The following is a 20,208-nucleotide window of genomic DNA, read 5'->3' as shown; positions in this document are numbered from 1 at the left end:
ACAGTTAAGGGGACGGTCCGCTATGGAGGTCAGTGTTAAGGGGCAGATTGCTGTAGAGGCCACTGTTAAGGGGGTGCGGTGTTGTGGAAATCACTGTTAAGGAGATGGGGTACTGTGGAGGTCACTAATAAAGGGGCTGCCACTGTGGAGGTTACTTTAAAGGGGGCGGGATGCTGTGGAGGTCACTGTTAAAGGGACGGGTGCTGTGGAGGTCTCTGTTAGGAGGGCAGAGAACAGTGAAGGTCACAGTTAAGGGAATAGTCGCTATGGAGGTCAGTGTTAAGGGGTGGGGTGCTATAGAGGTCATTGTTAATGGGGCAGGGTGTTGTGGAGGTCACATTTTAAGGGAATGGAGCTCTGTGGAGGTCACTGTTAAGGGGGCGGGTTATTGTGGAAATCACTGTTAAGGAGATGGGGTACTGTGGAGGTCACTAATAAAGGGGCGGCCGCCGTGGAGGTCACTGTTAAAGGCGAGGGCGCTGTGGATGTTACTGTTAAGGGGGCAGGCCACTGTGGAGGTCACTGTTAAAGGGGTGGGCACTGTGGAGGTCACTGTTAAGGGAGAAGGGGACTGTGGAGGCCACTATTAAAGGGGCAGCGGGGTACTGTGAGGTCACTGTTAAGGGAGCGGGATCCAGTGGAGGTCACTGTTAAGGGAGTTAAGGGGCAGTCGCTGTGGAGGGGAATGGTGGAGGTCAGTTAAGGGGACTGTAGCCTATGGTCAGTGTTAAGGGGTGGGTGCTGTAGAGGTCAATGTTAAGGGGGCGGGCCCCTGTGGAGGTCACTGTCAAGAGGGTGAGGTGCTGTGGAACTCACTGTTAAAGGGGCAGGCTGCTGTGAAGGTCAATGTTAAGGGGGTGGGCTGCTGTTGAGGTCCCATTTTAAGGAGACGGGGCACTGTGGGGGGGGGTCAATGTTAAGGGGTGGGGGGCTGTGGAGGTCACTGTTAAGGGGGCGGGGTATTGTAGATGTCACTGTTATACTGAATACTGTCGATATCTTTTAACGACACGCAAACATTAAATGAAATAGATGAAATATACACGGGTCCTTTTGCTAGTATACATACAGTATAAAACCAATATCTATACATCCAATGTATTCTATGGAATAATCTTTGTTTGGATAGGTTTATTGATTTTTTACTATGCTTAAACACCTGTTGAGCTAAAGATGTCTGTTTTATACTTTTATGTGAAATAAATATTTAAAGCAGCAGATCTATTGACTTTTGTGAGTTTTTTTCATATGAACATTGCGTTGAAGAGTTGGCTGAGCTTTGTTTGCAAAGCAATCCTAGCTACGCGTAAGTAATCCTATAATCGGTTGGTGAGTAGGAGCAAAACACTTCCATCCTTCTACAGCACCATGAATGCAGGCACAATAGGGGCTCAATCACTGTGCAATGGACTGCACCTCTCTCCCCTTTTCTCTCTATAAACACTAGTTTTACGCCTTTGAACTATTCTTCAAATACAATTAAAGCCATATTTTTTTTTACAATATGGAATTCAAAATATTAGTTTTAGAAATGTGTCCTAGATGTGAGCAATTATCCATTTGCTAAGCTTTATACTAAGTTCCCCATGGGCTCTGAAATCTGGAATCTTTTTATCTTTTGAATCTTTACTTTCACAGATTATGAAAGAAGAAACATATTATTATTTTAATTCATCTTTTACAATTTCCAGCCATAAATGACTAGACATTAGATTTTCCCACCTATTATGCAGCACACCACTACAGCACTGCCCCTGTCCATGGTTTGCATTTGGTATCGCAGCTCAGCTCCATGTACATTAATAAGGTAGAGCTGTAATATCATATACAACCTGTGGACATGTATTAGTGCTGTCTAATTCTGTGCAACCTCTTTAACCCTGTATATGGGTTGCCTGCTTGGAACAATCACTTTTAGTTAGATGGGCTCCTCAACAAACTCACCTAGGAACCGTGTTTGCACCACCACTGGTGCTTTCCAATGGATGGTCCCCCACAGAGAGACAATACTTGGAGTCACTCTCACCGTTCTGGCTAGCTGTTGAATAGGAGACCACCCTCTATCAGAAATCCCTAACAAAAAAATTTGAAAATAGGTGTTTTGTCTACTTTTCGGTCTTCATTCCTGGTTATGTTCAGATTGCATCTGGTCTGTTATCCTTATCTGGAAGTAGCTGTTCAGTGACCTGGAAATTTCCTTGCAGAAAGTCCATACCTCCATCAGGATGCCTATTGAAGGAAATACTTAGACCTAACACCTTGAGATAATCAATTCCAAACCAACCGAGGGCCTTAGGCCTTATTCACACTGTCAGTGTTTGGTCAGTGATTTCCATCAGTGATTTTGAGCCAAAACCAAGTGCGGGTCCAAAACACAGAAGAGGTGAAGATATTTCCCTTCTACCTTATGTCTGTGGAGGATCCACTCCTGGTTTTGGCTCACAATCACTGATGAAAATCACTGACCAAACACTGACTGTGTGAATGAAGCCTTAGTGTCCACATCTTTAAATTCCTGCTGGAGACTTTATTTAGCGCAGAGCTAAGGATTGATTCAGAAACCAGATTGAATTTTGCCTCTCAGTTTCATAAATTTTTCACCTTTTAATAACTTTGGTTCCAGAGTGTTGGCTTCAGAACAGAATGTTCATTTTGTTTCTTTCACAGAATATCAATAATGTTGATTTCAGACTGACATCGAGTGAATTTTCCCATGTGTGCTAGGATAAAGCTTCTCTTATGGCTTCCGCCAAGCAAATTTTGTATATTGCAATTTGCTTTCCAGTAATAGGCACTAGCACTGTAACCCGTAATCATTGGTTATAAGCTTATTGTTAACAATAATGTTGTATGTTTCACGAGGTTAAGGGGCATAGCAAATTATTATTGAGAACTGCATTACTGTACTCGGCATTAAAGGGGTTGTCACATCTTCTTGAATTACGGAAGCAGCGTAGCTTGTACTGCTACTTAGTTTGTGTAGCTTCCATTCATTGCAATGGGAGTTGCGAAAACAGCGGAACGTCAGCATGCTCGGCTGTTTATGGGGCTGTTACTTTGTTCCATCTCGCCTTTAAATTAAAGGGGCTTGTCTCATGAGATACAACATGTTTCAGATTAGAGCAACAACTCTGATCCACCTCTAGACACATGCTAAACAGCTAAAGTTTGGCAGGTGAAGCCAGACATTTTTCCTACATCAGCCATCAGGGAAATGTCCTATTACATGGTGACTATTCAGATGAATGGCTGCACAGGTAATACATGGATGGCTTCAGACCATCCTAGTGGAGGCTGCTCTTATAAAGAGTTTTCCATTCTGGATCATATAGCATGAGGCAACTCCTTAAAGGGTTTCTGTCACCCTGCAAAACTCTTCTTTTTTTTTTGGGATAGTTAGATTCCTCATAGTGCGATATAGCAGAATATAATGCTCTTACTTACTTTCATGCGGCCGATTCTTTATAAAACGAACTTTTATAATATGTAAATGAGGGCTCTACCAGCAAGTAGGGCGTCTACTTGCTGGTAGCTGCTGCAGAAATCCGCCCCCTCGCCGTGTTGATTGACAGGGCCAGCCGTGATCTCCTCCTCCGGCCGGCCCTGTCAGTAATTCAAAAATCGCGCGCCTCGCGTCATTCGGCGCAGGCGCTCTGAGATGAGGAGGCTCGTATCCTCAGCACTCCCTCAGTGCGCCTGTGCCGATGACGTCTTCTCTTTCGGTGATGTCATCGGCGCAGGCGCACTGAGGGAGTGCTGAGGATACGAGCCTCCTCATCTCAGAGCGCCTGCACCGAATGACGCGAGGCGCGCGATTTTTGAATTACTGACAGGGCCGGCCGGAGGAGGAGATCACGGCTGGCCCTGTCAATCAACACGGCGAGGGGGCGGATTTCTGCAGCAGCTACCAGCAAGTAAACGCCCTACTTGCTGGTAGAGCCCTCATTTACATATTATAAAAGTTCGTTTTATAAAGAATCGGCCGCATGAAAGTAAGTAAGAGCATTATATTCTGCTATATCGCACTATGAGGAATCTAACTATCCAAAAAAAAAGAGTTTTGCAGGGTGACAGAAACCCTTTAAAATACATACTTATATTCTGTATGTAGGAGATATGTCAGGAGTTATATGGCTTAGTTTACCGTTTCACATAGTAGACTAGTAGGAATCTGCATAAACACTGTATATATCAGTGGTCCTCAACCTGTGGCCTTTAAGTTGCATATGGCTGATGAGTTTTACCAGAAAACCCATGAATTATAACTATATGAGAATGGTTTCGCTAGCCAGACAAATGCCCAGATATTTGGCTTGGTGCCCTAGATCCCTGGGCAGTCTTATGATAAAAGATACAGTTGAAAACTATGGTGAAGCAGAGAGCTTTTGGCTTCTTGCCCTGACATTTTCTCTATGAGGCTACAGGCTGATTTGGGCCTGCAGCCTATGTGACACAAAGAGCACACTAAGGACATCAATGGCCTGACACAGCCACTGCAATCATTGTGGGGATGGGGATTTGAGAGTATACATTTTTTTAAATCCATGTTAGCGGTGTAAAGGGAACACTATTAATTGGGGAAGGTGCACAAAAGAGACACTACTGTGTGGAGACACAAAGGATGAACACTACTACTGTGTGGGAGCCCATTTCTTCTGGGCACAAACTCAGACAAAACTGTGTAAAGGGCATAATAGGAGGCATTATTACTAAATGGAGCAATTATTACTCAATAGTGGTCTAAAGGGGGCACTATTACTGTGAAGGGGGCACTATTACTGTGAAGGAGGCACTAGAAGTGGCACTATTAATGTGTTGGACATATGGAAGGCATGATTAGTATAAAGAGGGCTCTAAAATAAAAAAATTAGGGGGTAATTTATGATGTGAAGTATGCCACATTTTGGCATACTTTTGTCGTAGATTTGGTTGCAAAAGGGATTTGCGGCAGATCTGTGACTTTTTCCCGCTCATGCGACTTTTCTGAGGTATAAATCGCCGGTCTTCATAAATAATCCCATTAATGTAAAGTGCCTATAGAAAGGTGCAAATGATAGGTACTAACACTGTGCATGATACAAAGGGGTCCACTATTACCATCTGGGACACTATTACCATGGGGGGCACTGTTTGTATCTGGTGCACTATGGATTCAGATTTTGTGTAGAAGTGGGGAATGTACTGAAAAAGTGAGGAGACAAGGGTGCATGAGTACAAACTCTGAGAGACAAGCCATGGTTAGGAGAAGTCTTTATGATGGAGAACAAAAGGGAAAGTGGACAACTACAATTAAAAAAGGCATCACCTGTGAGTCACTTATTTGTACTGTAATCAGTCACGTATATGGTGTGCAGAGTCTAGAACTGGTAACTACTACTATATGGTCACTTTATGGTGGTAATTTTGGTGTTAGTATACATTTTTTTAAATTCAGTAGCAGTATAGTGGTAAAATGTGGTCATTATATCATGGCATTGAAGGGGTATCTCGGTAGATAAAAGTTATCGCCTATCCGTAGGATAGGCCATAACTATAAGATCGGTGTGGGACCTACTGCTGGCACCAGCACTGATCATGAGAATGGGGCCCCCGTACCCCCTTCAGGCTCCTTTGCTGCTCTCCTAAGATGACTGGAGCAGCCGGTTGCACATGCGCATGGCCTCTCCATTCATTTCTATGGAAGTTCCATAGAAATTAAAGGGATTCTCCCGGAATTAAGAAAATGAAAATACTTAAATATTACTTTATAATAAATATATTCCCAAATACCTTTCTTTGTTTATAATGGCTCATTTTGTCTAGGGAGCAAACATCAGGGGAAACAAAATGGCCGCCATCCCATTAGTTCACACAAAACCCGTCCTAATCACAGGGGGACAAGTTACTTCACAACACTGTGCTAAAGAGCTGCCTCATCCTCCTCTCTGCCCTACTGGTCAGGGATTATGATCCTGAATACAGTGGATAAGAACTTTAGGGGAATTTCTGGGGAAATTCAGAGGGGATGGACAGGGCAGACTGTGGCTGTGGTAATAGAGACTGCATACAAATGCTGCTGCTCATTAGCCACACCCTACAATCCTCTCATGTCTCCTCATCATCTCCATTCCCCTAGAGATTCACCTGTATTCAGGATCATAATCCCTGACAAGTAGAGCAGAGAGGCGGATGAAGCAGATGTTTACCTCAGTGTTGTAAAGTAACTTCTCTTCCTGTATGATTAGGACAGATTTTGTGTGTACTAATAGGACGGGGGCCATTTTATTTCTCTTAATGATTGCTCCCTAGACAAAATTAGCCATTATAACAAATGAAAGGTATTTCAGAATATATTTATAATAAAGTAATATTTAAATATTTTAATTTTCTTAATTCCTGGAGAACCCCTTTAATGGAGCGACCGCGCACATGTCCTGTGGATAGGGGATAACTTTTACCTACTGGAATACTCCTTTAAATGTTTATATTCAGTATTATTTGGCCCTTATATAGTATTATTATTGCTAAGGTTGGTCTTGGTATACTGGGTTCTATTTATTATGAGTATGATGATAATGTTTGCTCTTTATTTGGTAACTAACTGTATGACTGTATTATTCAGAACATGGATTAGTGCTCTTAAAAAGGCAAATTCTTTGTAGGTACAGCTGATTTTCATTATAAAGTGTCTATAGGGACAGTGCAATGCTGAGATGGTGTCTGTTGTATGTTATAGATCAGTAGTCCCCAACATTTCTTATCTTGAGAGCTACACTCAGGGATGATAGATGGTCATGAGCCACACAGATAGCAATTGTAGAAGCCATATAAACAAGAAACAGCTGGAAACGGCAATAAACGAGTTCAGGGTGAGACCTGGCTCTGCATGATTTCTGCTGTTCTTTCTAAATCTGGATTATAGTTAATGACAGCCGTACTCAGGCAGTCATCAAGGTGGGCATCTGTCAAGCAGTTCTATATTTAGACTTCAATATTTTCAGGGCTGAAAATTCAAATTCCCTGCTTTGATCTAATGTCTCATAGGCATAGAAGCCTGTGAGAGTGGCTCCTGTGTCCTGCTGCAGTAATTGAACTGTATTGTCGTCCTCAGGATGGCGTATTTGGTGGTAGAACAGCAGTCTCATGGCCCAGCTGGAATCCTTTTCCCATTTCCTCACCATTCTGCACAAGTTCTTGGTATCCAAAAAGGGTCCCACAGCAGATGCTTGGTCTGGCGCTAAAGCAGTGTTTCTCAACTCCAGTCCTCAGGGCCCACCAGCCGGTCATGATTTGAGAATATCCCACAGCATGAAGACCTGTGGTAAGTCCTGATGCATTGACACTAATTATATCACCTACTCAATACTAAGAAAATCCTGAAAACATGACTTGCAGGTGGGCCCTGAGGACTGGAGTTGAGGAACACTGCCCTATAGTATATATTCCCTTATCATCAAAAAGAATCTCCCACCTGTTGTCCCATATGTCCGGCTATGTAACATTCTATGAATTATATACTATCCAGTGATTTATATAGTTATTTTCTACAGTATGCTCTGGCTGAAAAGATGCTCAAGAAAGTATCTGGTGTAATCTGGCATGGGGCTGCTGGGTGACGGGGAGTTTAATTCCACTAACTTCAATCGGTCTGCATTTGCAGGGCATGGATTGCTATAATGAAGGGTCTCTAGAGCCCACGATGTGTGAGACAGAAAAGCTTTAATTCCCTTTCAGGTTAGGACTGTGGAGTCATGCCGCTCCAGTGAGCTCCTCCTGCTCAGATAACAGGAAAGGAGGGAAGATACATTACTCAAGAGGTTGCTTTGTTAGCAGAAATCTTGCCATACTATGTTACTGATATAAAGTGTCTTACAGATCTGAGGAAGAAATACTACAATGATCACCATTTTATACTCAGAAAAGACTTGATTTGCTCAGGCTGTATGAAAAGACCGGACTTCCAGCAGGGAAATCATGAATATGGTTAGATCATCAGCAGCTAAGGAAATTAGCTTTTTTTCATAGACATCAAAGTGACTGTCAAAAGATATCCTAAAGATTCACATTCAAAATTTTTCTCCCCTAGGCTATTAGTTTTGTGCTAACCAGTACCTCCATTATAGCTCTGTATGTCCTAGCATTATATACATTACTAGAAATGATTCAGCATTAACCACTTGCCATCTGGGCCATTTGCCCCCTTCCTGACCAGGCCTAATTTTGCAAAACTGACATATCTCACTTTATGTGGTAATAACTTTGGAACGCCTTTATTTATCCAAGTCATTCAGAGATTGTTTTCTCGTGACACATTGTACTTCATGATAGTCATAAATTTGAGTCAAAATATTTCACCTTTATTTATGAAAATATCCCAAATTTACCCAAAAATTTGAAAAATTCGCAATTTTCTAAATTTCAATTTCTCTGCTTTTAAAACAGAAAGTGATACCTCATAAAATATTTATTACTTAACATTCCCCATATGTCTACTTTATTTTGGCATCATTTTGGAAATGTCATTTTATTTTTTTAGGACGTAAGAAGGCTTAGAAGTTTAGAAGCAATTCTTCAAATTTTTAAGAAAATTGCCAAAACCCACTTTTTAAGGACCAGTTCAGGTCTGAAGTCACTTTGTGGGGCCTACATAGTGGATACCCCCATAAATGACCCCATTGTAGAAACTACACCCCTCAAGGTATTCAAAACCGATTTTACAAACTTTGTTAACCCTTTAGGCGTTCCACAAAAATTAAAGGAAAATGGAGATCAAATTTTTAAATTTCACTTTTTTGGCAGATTTTCCATTTTAATCAAATTTTTGATTAAATGTGGAAAAGGTTAACAGCGCAGGGAGCTCCCTCCCTCTCCCATCGGGGGGCTGCTGTGCCTTTGCAGCCCCCCGATGGAGAGGGAGAGAGCCCCCAGACAGCCCCCCGACAGATCCCCTCCTTACCCTTCCCCGTCTGCGAAGTTGTGGCAGACGGGGAAGGTTCCCATGGCAACAGGATGCTTTCTCAGGCATCCTGCTGTCCATGGTGCTGAACAGATCTGTGCTAAAGGCAGAGATCTGTTCAGACAAAGTGTAAGTAAAATACAGTACAGTACACTATATATTGTACTGTACTGTATTATACAGACATCAGACCCACTGGATCTTCAAGAACCAAGTGGGTCTGGGTCAAAAAAAAAGTTTAAAAAAGTGAAAAAAAAAGTAAAAATCAAAAAACACATTTATCACTGATTAAAAATGAAAAAAATACAATTTTCTACACATGTTTGGTATCGCCGCGTCCGTAACGACCTGATCTATAAAACGGTGATGTTACTTTACCCGAACGGTGAACGCCATAAAAAAAAATATGATAAAATTGAAATTTTGCCCACCTTACTTCCCAAAAAAAGGTAATAAAAGTGATCAAAAAAGTTGCATGTACGCCAAAATTGTAACAATCAAACCGTCATCTCATCCCGCAAAAATCATACCCTACCCAAGATAATCGCCCAAAAACTGAAAAAACTATGGCTCTTAGACTATAGAAACACTAAAACATAATTTTTTTTGTTTAAAAAATGAAATCATTGTGTAAAACTTACATAAATTAAAAAAAGTATACATATTAGGTATCGCCGCGTCCGTATCGACAGGCTCTATAAAAATATCACATGACCTAACCCCTCAGATGACCACCGTAAAAAAATAAAAATAAAAACGGTGTAAAAAAAGCCATTTTTTGTCATCTTACGTCACAAAAAGTGTAATAGCAAGCGATCAAAAAGTCATATGCACCCCAAAATAGTGCCAATCAAACCATCATCTCATCCCGCAAAAAATGAGACCCTACTTAAGATAATCGCCGAAAAACTGAAAAAACTATGGCTCTTAGACTATAGAGACACAAAAACTTTTTTTTGTTTTAAAAATGAAATCATTGTGTAAAACTTACATAAATAAAATAAAAAGTATACATATTAGGTATCGCCGCGTCCGTGACAACCTGCTCTATAAAATTACCACATGATCTAACCTGTCAGATGAATGTTGTAAATAACAAAAAAAAAAACTGTGCCAAAAAAGCTATTTCTTGTTACCTTGCCGCACAAAAAGTGTAATATAGAGCAACTAAAAATCATATGTACCCTAAACTAGTACCAAAAAAACTGCCATCCTATCCCGTAATTTCTAAAATGAGGTCACTTTTTTTGGAGTTTCTACTCTAGGGGTGCATCAGGGGTGCTTCAAATGGGACATGAACCAGTCCAGCAAAATCTGCCTTCCAAAAACCGTATTGCATTCCTTTCCTTCTGCGCCCTGCCGTGTGACCGTACAGCTGTTTACGACCACATATGGGGTGTTTCTGTAAACTACAGAATTAGGGCCATAAATAATGAGTTTTGTTTGGCTGTTAACCCTTGCTCTGTAACTGGAAAAAAAATATTAAAATGGAAAATCTGCCAAAAAAGTGAAATTTGGAAATTGTATCTCTATTTTCCATAAAATATTGTGCAACACCTAAAGGGTTAACAAAGTTTGTAAAATCAGTTTTGAATACCTTGAGGGGTGTAGTTTCTTAGATGGGGTCACTTTTATGGAGTTTCTACTCTAGGGGTGCATCAGGGGGGCTTCAAATGGGACAGGGTGTCAAAAAACCAGTCCAGCAAAATCTGCCTTCCAAAAACAAAACGGCGCACCTTTCACTCTACGCCCCGCTGTGTGGCCGTACAGTAGTTTACGGCTACATATGGGGTGTTTCTGTAAATGGCAGAATCAGGGCAATAAAGATACTGTCTTGTTTGGCTGTTAACCCTTGCTTTGTTAGTGGAAAAAATGGGTTAAAATGGAAAAATAGTCAAAAAAATGAAATTCACAAATTTCATCCCCATTTGCCAATAACTCTTGTGCAACACCTAAAGGGTTAACGAAGTTTGTAAAATCAGTTTTGAATACCTTGAGGGGTGTAGTTTCTTAGATGGGGTCACTTTTATGGAGTTTCTACTCTAGGGGTGCATCAGGGGGCCTTCAAATGGGACATGGTGTCAAAAAACCAGTCCAGCAAAATCTGCCTTCCAAAAACCACACTGTGCACCTTTCACTCTACGCCCTGCTGTGTGGCCGTACAGTAGTTAACGGCCACATATGGGGTGTTTCTGTAAACGGCAGAGTCAGGGCAATAAAGATACAGTCTTGTTTGGCTGTTAACCCTTGCTTTGTTAGTGGAAAAAATGGGTTAAAATGGAAAATTAGACAAAAAAATGAAATTCACAAATTTCATCCCCATTTGCCAATAACTCTTGTGCAACACCTAAAGGGTTAACGAAGTTTGTAAAATCAGTTTTGAATACCTTGAGGGGTGTAGTTTATAGAATGGGGTCATTTTTGGGTGGTTTCTATTATGTAAGCCTTGCAAAGTGACTTCAGACCTGTAGTGGTCCCTAAAAATTGGATTTCTGAAAAATTTCAAGATTTGCTTCTAAACTTCTAAGCCTTGTAACATCCCCAAAAAATAAAATATCATTCCCAAAATAATTCAAACATGAAGTAGACATATGGGGAATGTAAAGTCATCACAATTTTTGGGGGTATTACTATGTATTACAGAAGTAGAGAAAATGAAACTTTGAAAAATGAATTTTTTTTTTTTTTACTTTATTTTACCAGTGTCATGAAGTACAATATGTGACGAAAAAACAATCTCAGAATGGCCTGGATAAGTCAAAGCGTTTTAAAGTTATCAGCACTTAAAGTGACACTGGTCAGATTTGCAAAAAATGGCCTGGTCCTTAAGGTGAAATAAGGCTGTGTCCTTAAGGGGTTAATGTGTCCATGTTCTGAGAGCTGTAGTTTTTTTATTTTTTGAGAGATTTTCTTATGTAGGGGCTCATTTTTTGCGGGATGAGGTGACGGTTTTATTGGTACCATTTTGTAGGACATACGCGTTTTTGATCACTTGGTGCTGCACCTTTTGTGATGTAAGGTGACAAAAATTGCTTGTTTTGAGTCTTTTTTTTTTTTTTTTTTACGGTGTTCACCCGAGGGGTTAGGTCATGTGATATTTTTATAGAGCTGGTTTTTACGGACGTGGCAATACCAAATATGTCTATTTTATTTTATTTTTTCTATTTTTAACATTTTTATTTTATTCCTTACTTGGGGACTTTTTTTTTTTACATGTGAAACTTTTTTTTATTTTATTTTTTCAACCCTTTATTTTTATTTTTTTTATTTTACACTTTTCGTCCCCCATAAGGTCCTACAAGACCTCTGGGGGACATTTACTTCACTTTTTCTTTTTCTTTTTTCACTGTTGATTTCTCCTGTAACTGGGGCTGACATAGTAGCCCCAGTTACAGGAGAAATACACCCCCCAGAGAGGCTGTACAGCATAATTCTGCGCTGTACAGCCTCAGAGCAGGGCTGATCGAGGTCTGTGAAAGACCTCACACAGCTCCTGCACTCTCCGGTCCCACTCGGTGAGCGCTGTGTATGCAGCGATCCTGAAGGCAGGGACACCTGGGCACTGTCACTGACAGCGGGCAACCCGATCAGCAGCTGCACGATTAGCGTGCAGCTGCAGTTTCTGAACGGACGTTCTGGAACGTCCATTCAGAAATAGAGATCCACCCATAGGACGTTTATATCCTATGGGCGGACGGAAAGTGGTTAAAAGGGTATTTCCATCTAAGACATTTATGGCATATTGATAGGATTTACAAAATAAGCGTAGCATTAGCACCAGAATATTTTCTATAACTATGGCATTGTTGTACGGTATTTGTGTTTGCAGAGTGCTGTTGGGTTTTATTCTTTGTGTTTCTAGCCATGTCGATGTGCACCTGCGCATTGGGATGTGCTGACTGACCCCCTTTTTCTTTGCAGTTTGTACCCGAGGTGTGGCTGACTCCATTCAGTCGTGCACCCCTGACCAGCCTGTCTGCCCCACAGGCTGATTTTAATTAGTGTAAGTATAAAGCTGTAGCCTGCTCTCTCTGCACTCACTGGAAGCCTTTTGGCACCAGGAGAGGTATAGAGTGGACTCTCATTGCATTCATTGGAAGCCGTCTGGCACCAGGAGAGGTATAGAGTGGGCTCAGCATGCATGTTGGTACCTGCATTCCCTGAATTTAATGGAGGCCATTTTGGCACGAAAAATTATAAAAAGCAGAGTGGACCCAGCATGCATGTGGAACCTGCACTCCCTGAATTTTATGGTGGCTGTTATGGCACATAACAGGTAGCATTTAGTGTTAGGTTCCCGTCTTACAGAGATCGCCTTGACGTTTGGCAGATGGGCCCAAATAGTTTAGTACAAAATGTATTTGCCAAGAATCTCAAATTTACAAAATAAGCATAGCATTAGCACCAGAATATTTTCTATAACTGCCATTATTATACGTTATTTGTTTGCAGAGTGCTGTTACATAGTTTTATTTTTTCTTCATATAGATAGGATATGGCATAAATGTTCGATAGGTGAGACCTGCACTTATCTTATTAATATGTCATAAATGTCCCAGAAGGAATACCCCTTCTAAAAGAAGAGAATGTGCTGAATGAACAGTATCATGGTAACTTGCATTACATTTTTTCCATAAATAGTGCCACCCTTGAGAATTACTGTTATGTAGCTGACTGACATTAGCGATGCGCTAATGTCAGCACTACATAACAGTATGTTTCTAACATTAGTCCCTACAGCCGTTTTTGTTAAAAAAGCACTTTTATTATATGCTAATGAGCCTCTAGGTGCTATGTGGGCGTAAAATCAGCACCTAGAGGCTCCGTCCACTCACCCATTATCCGCCCAGGTCCAGTGTTCTGCCCGCCCAGCTCCTCTTGATTGATGCGACTGTTCCCTGCATCGTTGGCGAAATCCTGCGCCTGCGCCGTTCACTTATGTCTTCGGCGCAGGCGCAGTGAGTGAATGATGCGATCCTGGTGCCGGATTCCACACTGCGCCTGCGCCGACTACGTCACAGTGAGGAATCCGGCATCAGGAGAGCGGCCTTCACTCACTGCGCCGAAGACAGAAGTGAACGGTGCAGGCGCGGGATTTCGCCAACGATGCAGGGAACAGTGGAATCAATCAAGAGGAGCTGGGCGGGCACAACACTGGACCTGGGCGGGATAATGGGTGAGTGGACGGAGCCTCTAGGTGCTGATTTTATGCCCACATAGCACCTAGAGGCTCATTAGCATATAATAAAAGTGCTTTTTTAACAAAAACAGCTGCAGGGACTAATGTTAGAAACATACTGTTATGTAGTGCTGACATTAGCGCATCGCTATATCAGTCAGCTACATAACAGTATTTCTGGTGGTAGAAACCCTTTAAGAAGAATAAGAAGCATTTATATATTTCGAGGAGCAGCCGATTGTCGGCAAGGAAGTGTTCCTTCTTGACAATCAACTGCTCGTTAAGTGGAAGTGAAGAGCTTCATTTACCAGCAGCAGTCACGTCCACAGTAGGAGGACAAGTGATGGCTGCTGCAACCGCTTGACCCCATACAAAATCATTCTTCCTGGGCAGCAGAGAGCACCTCACATCATTTTACCCGATGAACAAGCATTGCACTCGTTCATCAGGTGATCTATGGTATCTTTAGATGGGCAGATTATTGGGAACAAGCATTTGTAGAAGCGTTTGTTGCTGATAGTCGACCCGAACATTGGCCATTGTAAATTCAGCTTTAGTGTATATGGTTTTCAGTGTCATCACTTATACCTTAAAGGTGTTGTCCAAGTTCAAAAAAAGCTTGGGGAACTCCTGTAAATGTGTTAAAATAACAAAAGAAGAAAAACACTTGGGGCAAAAAAAGTCAAGTTCAGGGCCTGTGCTTGACAGAGGAATTCTATCTTTGGAGTTGTTTGAATGCCTGTGCTATGCCGCCTCACAACTTGTAATATACATTACACAGGGTATCCGTATTGTCCACGGTGTTCCTTTAAAAAAAAAATATGTTTCATATTTGCATAGATAATAAGTCATCTCTTACCATAGTCGTTTCAGCAATGGATCCAAAGCTGTTGATGAAGATATTGCAGCTGACGTTCACTGCGGGACCTGTTGTAAAACAGAGAATCTACTAAGTATAGAAGAAGGTACTGTAACATATAAAGAACAGTGATTATTATAATAGTCATGTTTTATTTTTCAACCCTAAGAATTTATGGGGACTTTGTTAATGATCCATACAGATAATTAGTTACATAGGTTTGAATCTACTGAAGAAATTGGTACATCACTGAAGGACCTGCTTGAAACCCAAGATTCAGGAACTCTATGATGAGGCCCTTTCAAATACAGTTGCAAGAAAAAGTATGTGAACCCTTTGGAATGATATGGATTTCTGCACAAATTGGTCAGAAAATGTTATTTGATCTTCATCTAAGTCACAACAATAGACAATCACAGTCTACTTAAACTAATAACACACAAAGAATTAAGTGTTACCATGTTTTTATTGAACACACCATGTAAACATTCACAGTGCAGGTGGAAAAAGTATGTGAACCCCTAGACTAATGACATCTCCAAGAGCTAATTGGAGTGAGGTGTCAACCAACTGGAGTCCAATCAATGAGTTGAGATTGGAGGTGTTGGTTACAGCTGCCCTGCCTTATAAGAAAACACACACCAGTTCTGGGTTTGCTTTTCACAAGAAGCATTGCCTGATGTGAATGATGCCTCGCACATAAGAGCTCTCAGAAGACCTACGATTAAGAATTGTTGACTTGCATAAAGCTGGAAAGGGTTATAAAATTATCTCCAAAAGCCTTGCTGATCATCAGTCCACGGTAAGACAAATTGTCTATAAATGGAGAAAGTTCAGCACTGCTGCTACTCTCCCTAGGACCGGCCGTCCTGTAAAGATGACTGCAAGAGCACAGCGCAGACTGCTCAATGAGGTGAAGAAGAATCCTAGAGTGTCAGCTAAAGACTTACAAAAGTCTCTGGCATATGCTAACATCCCTGTTAGCGAATCTACGATACGTAAAACACTAAACAAGAATGGATTTCATGGGAGGATACCACAGAGGAAGCCACTGCTGTCCAAAAAAACATTGCTGCACGTTTAAAGTTTTCACAAGAGCACCTTGATATTCCACAGCAGTACTAGCAAAATATTCTGTGGACAGATGAAACCAAAGTTGAGTTATTTGGAAGAAACACACAACACTATGTGTGGAGAAAAAAAGGCACAGCACACCAACATCAAAACCTCATCCCAACTGTGAAGTATGGTGGTGAGGGCATCATGGTTTGGGGCTGCTTTGCTGTGTCAGGGCCTGGACGGATTGCTATCATCGAAGAAAAAATGAATTCCCAAGTTTATCAAGACATTTTGTAGGAGAACTTAAGGCCATCTGTCCACCAGCTGAAGCTCAACAGAAGATTGGTGTTGCAACAGGACAACGACCCAAAGCATAGATAGAAGTAAATCAATAACAGAATGGCTTAAACAGAAGAAAATACGCCTTCTGGAGTGGCCCAGTTAGAGTCCTGACCTCAACCCGATTGAGATGCTGTGGCATGACCTCAAGAAAGCGATTCACACCAGACATCCCAAGAATATTGCTGAACTGAAACAGTTCTGTAAAGAGGAATGGTCAAGAATTACTCCTGACCGTTGTGCACGTCTGATCTGCAACTACAGGAAACGTTTGGTTGAAGTTATTGCTGCCAAAGGAGGTTCAACCAGTTATTAAATCCAAGGGTTCACATACTTTTTCCACCTGCACTGTGAATGTTTACATGGTGTGTTCAATGAAAACATGGCAACATTTAATTCATTGTGCGTTATTAGTTTAAGCAGACTGTGATTGTCTATTGTTGTGACTTAGGCTACTTTCACACCTGTGCTAGGTGCGGATCCGTCTGGTATCTGCACAGACGGATCCGCACCTATAAATGCAAACGATGGTATCCGTTCAGTGCGGATCCGTCTGCATAACAGCTTTTTTAGATCTGAGTTTTTACGATCGTGAAAACTCAGATCCGACAGTATATTCTAACACAGAGGCGTTCCCATGGTGATGGGACGCTTCAAGTTAGAATATACTAAGAACTGTGTACATAACTGCCCCCTGCTGCCTGGCAGCACCCGATCTCTTACAGGGGGCTGTGATCTGCACAATTAACCCCTCAGGTGCCGCACCTGAGGGGTTAATTGTGCGGATCTCAGCCCCCTGATCGGGTGCTGCCAGGCAGCAGGGGCCAGACCCCCCCTCCTTCCCCAGTATTAAAAGCATTGGTGGCCAGTGCGGCCCCCCGCCTCCCTACCTCCCCAGTATTAAAAGCATTGGTGGCCAGTGCGCCCCCCCCCCCCCTCCCTCTCTCCCCAGTATTAATGGGAACTCTTAAAGTTAAAATATACCATCGGATTGGAGAAAACTCAGATCCGATGGTATATTAATAGGGACTCCTGACTTTACATTGAAAGTCAATGGGGGACGGATCCGTTTACAATTGCACCAATATTGTGTCAATGTAAACGGATCCGTCCCCATTGACTTACATTGAAAGTCAGGACGGATTCGTTCGGCTCCGCATCGCCAGGCGGACACCAAAACGCTGCAAGCAGCGTTTTGGTGTCCTCCTCCACAGCGGAATGGAGGCGGAACGGAGCCAAACTGATGCATTCTGAATGGATCCGCATCCATTCAGAATGCATTGGGGCTAAACTGACCCGTTTGGGGCCGCTTGTGAGAGCCTTGAAACGGATCTCACAGGCGGACCCTGAAACGCCAGTGTGAAAGTAGCCATAGATGAAGATCAGATCACATTTTATGACCAATTTGTGCAGAAATCCATATCATTCCAAAGGGTTCACATACTTTTTCTTGCAACTGTAAGTTGAGGCAATTCTGTGTTTGACTCAAATGGCATAACTTAGAGCTCCTAGCTTCAATGCAAAATCTGTACCAGGACCCCCACCAATCTAGTACCATTTATAAAACTAGTGTCGCTGGCTACTTTAAAACAGAATTACCTTTGAAGTTGGGTCGAATTCTGGCATCATATCCTGAGATCTTCCCCATTAACTTATCCAAGAAATCAGAGGGGGACATTTGTTTAGGAGAAGAGCGGGCAGATGCACCGACTTCTTTGGATGCAGCAAGACTGGAAAAGAATTAAAAACAGTAAAACAAACTTGTATTGTTTGTTAGAGACCCACTTACTCACCATTAATGAGCCATATTCATCAGTGTCCTTTTTGTGTTGGCTAAAATGGATCTGTAGGCCCTTCTCTATACCTCCCCTGACCTATTTCCTGTCTCTAGTAGAAGCCAAATATTGACATTCCCTGACAGTACCCCTTCATGCCCACTGAAGTAATAGCGCATCAGAAGAGCACGAGACGTGTATGGCGTAAGCACATTAGCTGATCCTGCTTCATACACGGTTGTGTATTACAGCTGGCCACAATGACTGGGATTGTTTAACCCCTTAGATGCCACTTTCAGTAGAGACTATGACATCTGTTGGGTTAGACAGAGGGAGGGGGCTCCCTTTTCCCTCCAATCAGTGACCCCACAACAAAATCACAGGAACAAGATTGGTTCCTATGACAGCCTGGAGCCTTGTAAAGGCTCCCAGCCCTGTCATAGCAAGCTGCCTGAAAGGCAGTGCCTGAGGCAGCCTGTGAAAATCGCAAAGACTGAAGTAGTATTCTATTTCAGTCTATGGTTCAAGAGATCTAAAATCCTCATGTACAAGTCCCCTTGTGAAGAGGACACAAAATTTGAGTGCAAAAATAAACCAAGTAAAAAAAAATGAAAAAACAATATTAAAAATTCTAATCATTTCCTTTCTCAATTTTACATACAAAAATAAATAATAATAATAAAAATCAACATTATAGGTATTGTCACATCTAAAAATGTCTGTTCTATTAAAATATTTTAAAAAAATCCTGCGTAGTGAATGCCATAACAGAAAAAAATTCTGATTTGCCATTTTTTGGTCATCTTGCCCTGCATCAAAAATTTAATAAAAAGTAATAAAAGCTTATATGTACCCCAAAATAGTACCAAACTACAGCTCACCCTGCAAAACAACAAGCCCTCACACAGCTAGATGGAAAAATAATAAGTTATGGGGGTTATAATATGGCAATGCAATGTACAATTTTTTTTTTATGTTATATAAACATTATAAAACAAAATATATACTAAATATATTTGGTATCATGTCATTTTTAGAGTATAGTGAACTCCATAAAAACAAATCCCCAAAAAACAAGATAAAAAATGTTTTTTTTTTATTTCACAAAAAAGAAATTCTCTGATTTCTCAATATAATTAATCTCATTTTCTGAAGTGTACTGCCTTATTTTGGTTTTGCAACCTTTTTTTAATGCTTTCAATGAAAACCGTGAATACAAGAACTACACTAAGGAATAGGTGGCGGACTAGAGTGTAAACTTTTCTTCCATAAAAATATGCACTACTTTGTTCATAATTTAAAGCAGTTAGCTGATTTAGAAAAAAAACTGTTTTAAAGGGGTAAATAGAGTAGTCATCCCCTATTTAGCATCTTACGAGATTGCAGAAACTACAAAAATTGGGTTAAGAGCTGTCCAACCCATTATTAAAAACTGGAAGGATAGTGGGGACCCATCGTATTCGAGGAAGAAATGTGGCGGGAAAAAAAATCCTGAATGATCGTGATCGGCGATCACTTAAACGTTTGGTGAAATAAAATCGAAGAAAAACAACAGTAGAACTCAGGGCTATGTTTAATAGTGAAAGTAAGAGCATTTCCACATGCACAATGCGAAGGGAACTCAAGGGATTGGGACTGAACAGCTGTGTAGATGTAAGAAAACCACTAATCAGTGAGGCAAACCAGAAAAAAAGGCTTCAATTTGCTAGGGAGCATAAAGATTGGACTCTGGTGCAATGGAAGAAGGTCATGTGGTCTCATGAGTCCAGATTTACCCTGTTCCAGAGTGATGGGCGCATCAGGGTAAGAAGAGAGGCAGATGAAGTGATGCACCCATCATGCCTAGTGCCTACTGTACAAGCCTGTGGGGGCAGTGCTACGATCTGGGGTTGCTGCAGTTGGTCAGGTCTAGGTTCAGCAACAGTATGTGCTCCAAGAAGGAGGTCAGCTGACTACCTGAACATACTGAATGACCAGGTTATTCCATCAATTGATTTGTTCTTCCCTGATGGCACGGGCATATTCCAAGATGACAATGCCATGCCAGGATTAATTGGGCTCA

At 41.5% G+C, this 20,208-nt stretch overlaps 1 protein-coding gene across 1 annotated transcript in view; it reads right to left on the bottom strand.

Annotated features, from left to right (window-relative positions):
• Positions 1-18,106, bottom strand: part of GLRA1 (glycine receptor alpha 1) — a gene marked incomplete at its 5' end in the record, with an annotated part of 107,108 nt that extends 89,002 nt beyond the window's left edge. Inside the window, 2 exons of the mRNA XM_040436838.1 lie at positions 14,974-15,041; positions 17,971-18,106. Of these exons, the coding sequence (XP_040292772.1) occupies positions 14,974-15,041; positions 17,971-18,106 (204 nt within the window). The remainder of the gene's footprint in view (positions 1-14,973; positions 15,042-17,970) is intronic.
• Positions 18,107-20,208: the final 2,102 nt, after the last annotated feature.

This window comes from Bufo bufo, chromosome 1, assembly GCF_905171765.1.
Source record: "Bufo bufo chromosome 1, aBufBuf1.1, whole genome shotgun sequence".
NCBI lineage: Eukaryota > Metazoa > Chordata > Amphibia > Anura > Bufonidae > Bufo > Bufo bufo.
Note: the sequence above shows the minus strand (reverse complement) of the source record. Positions and strands in the feature narration are given on the sequence as shown.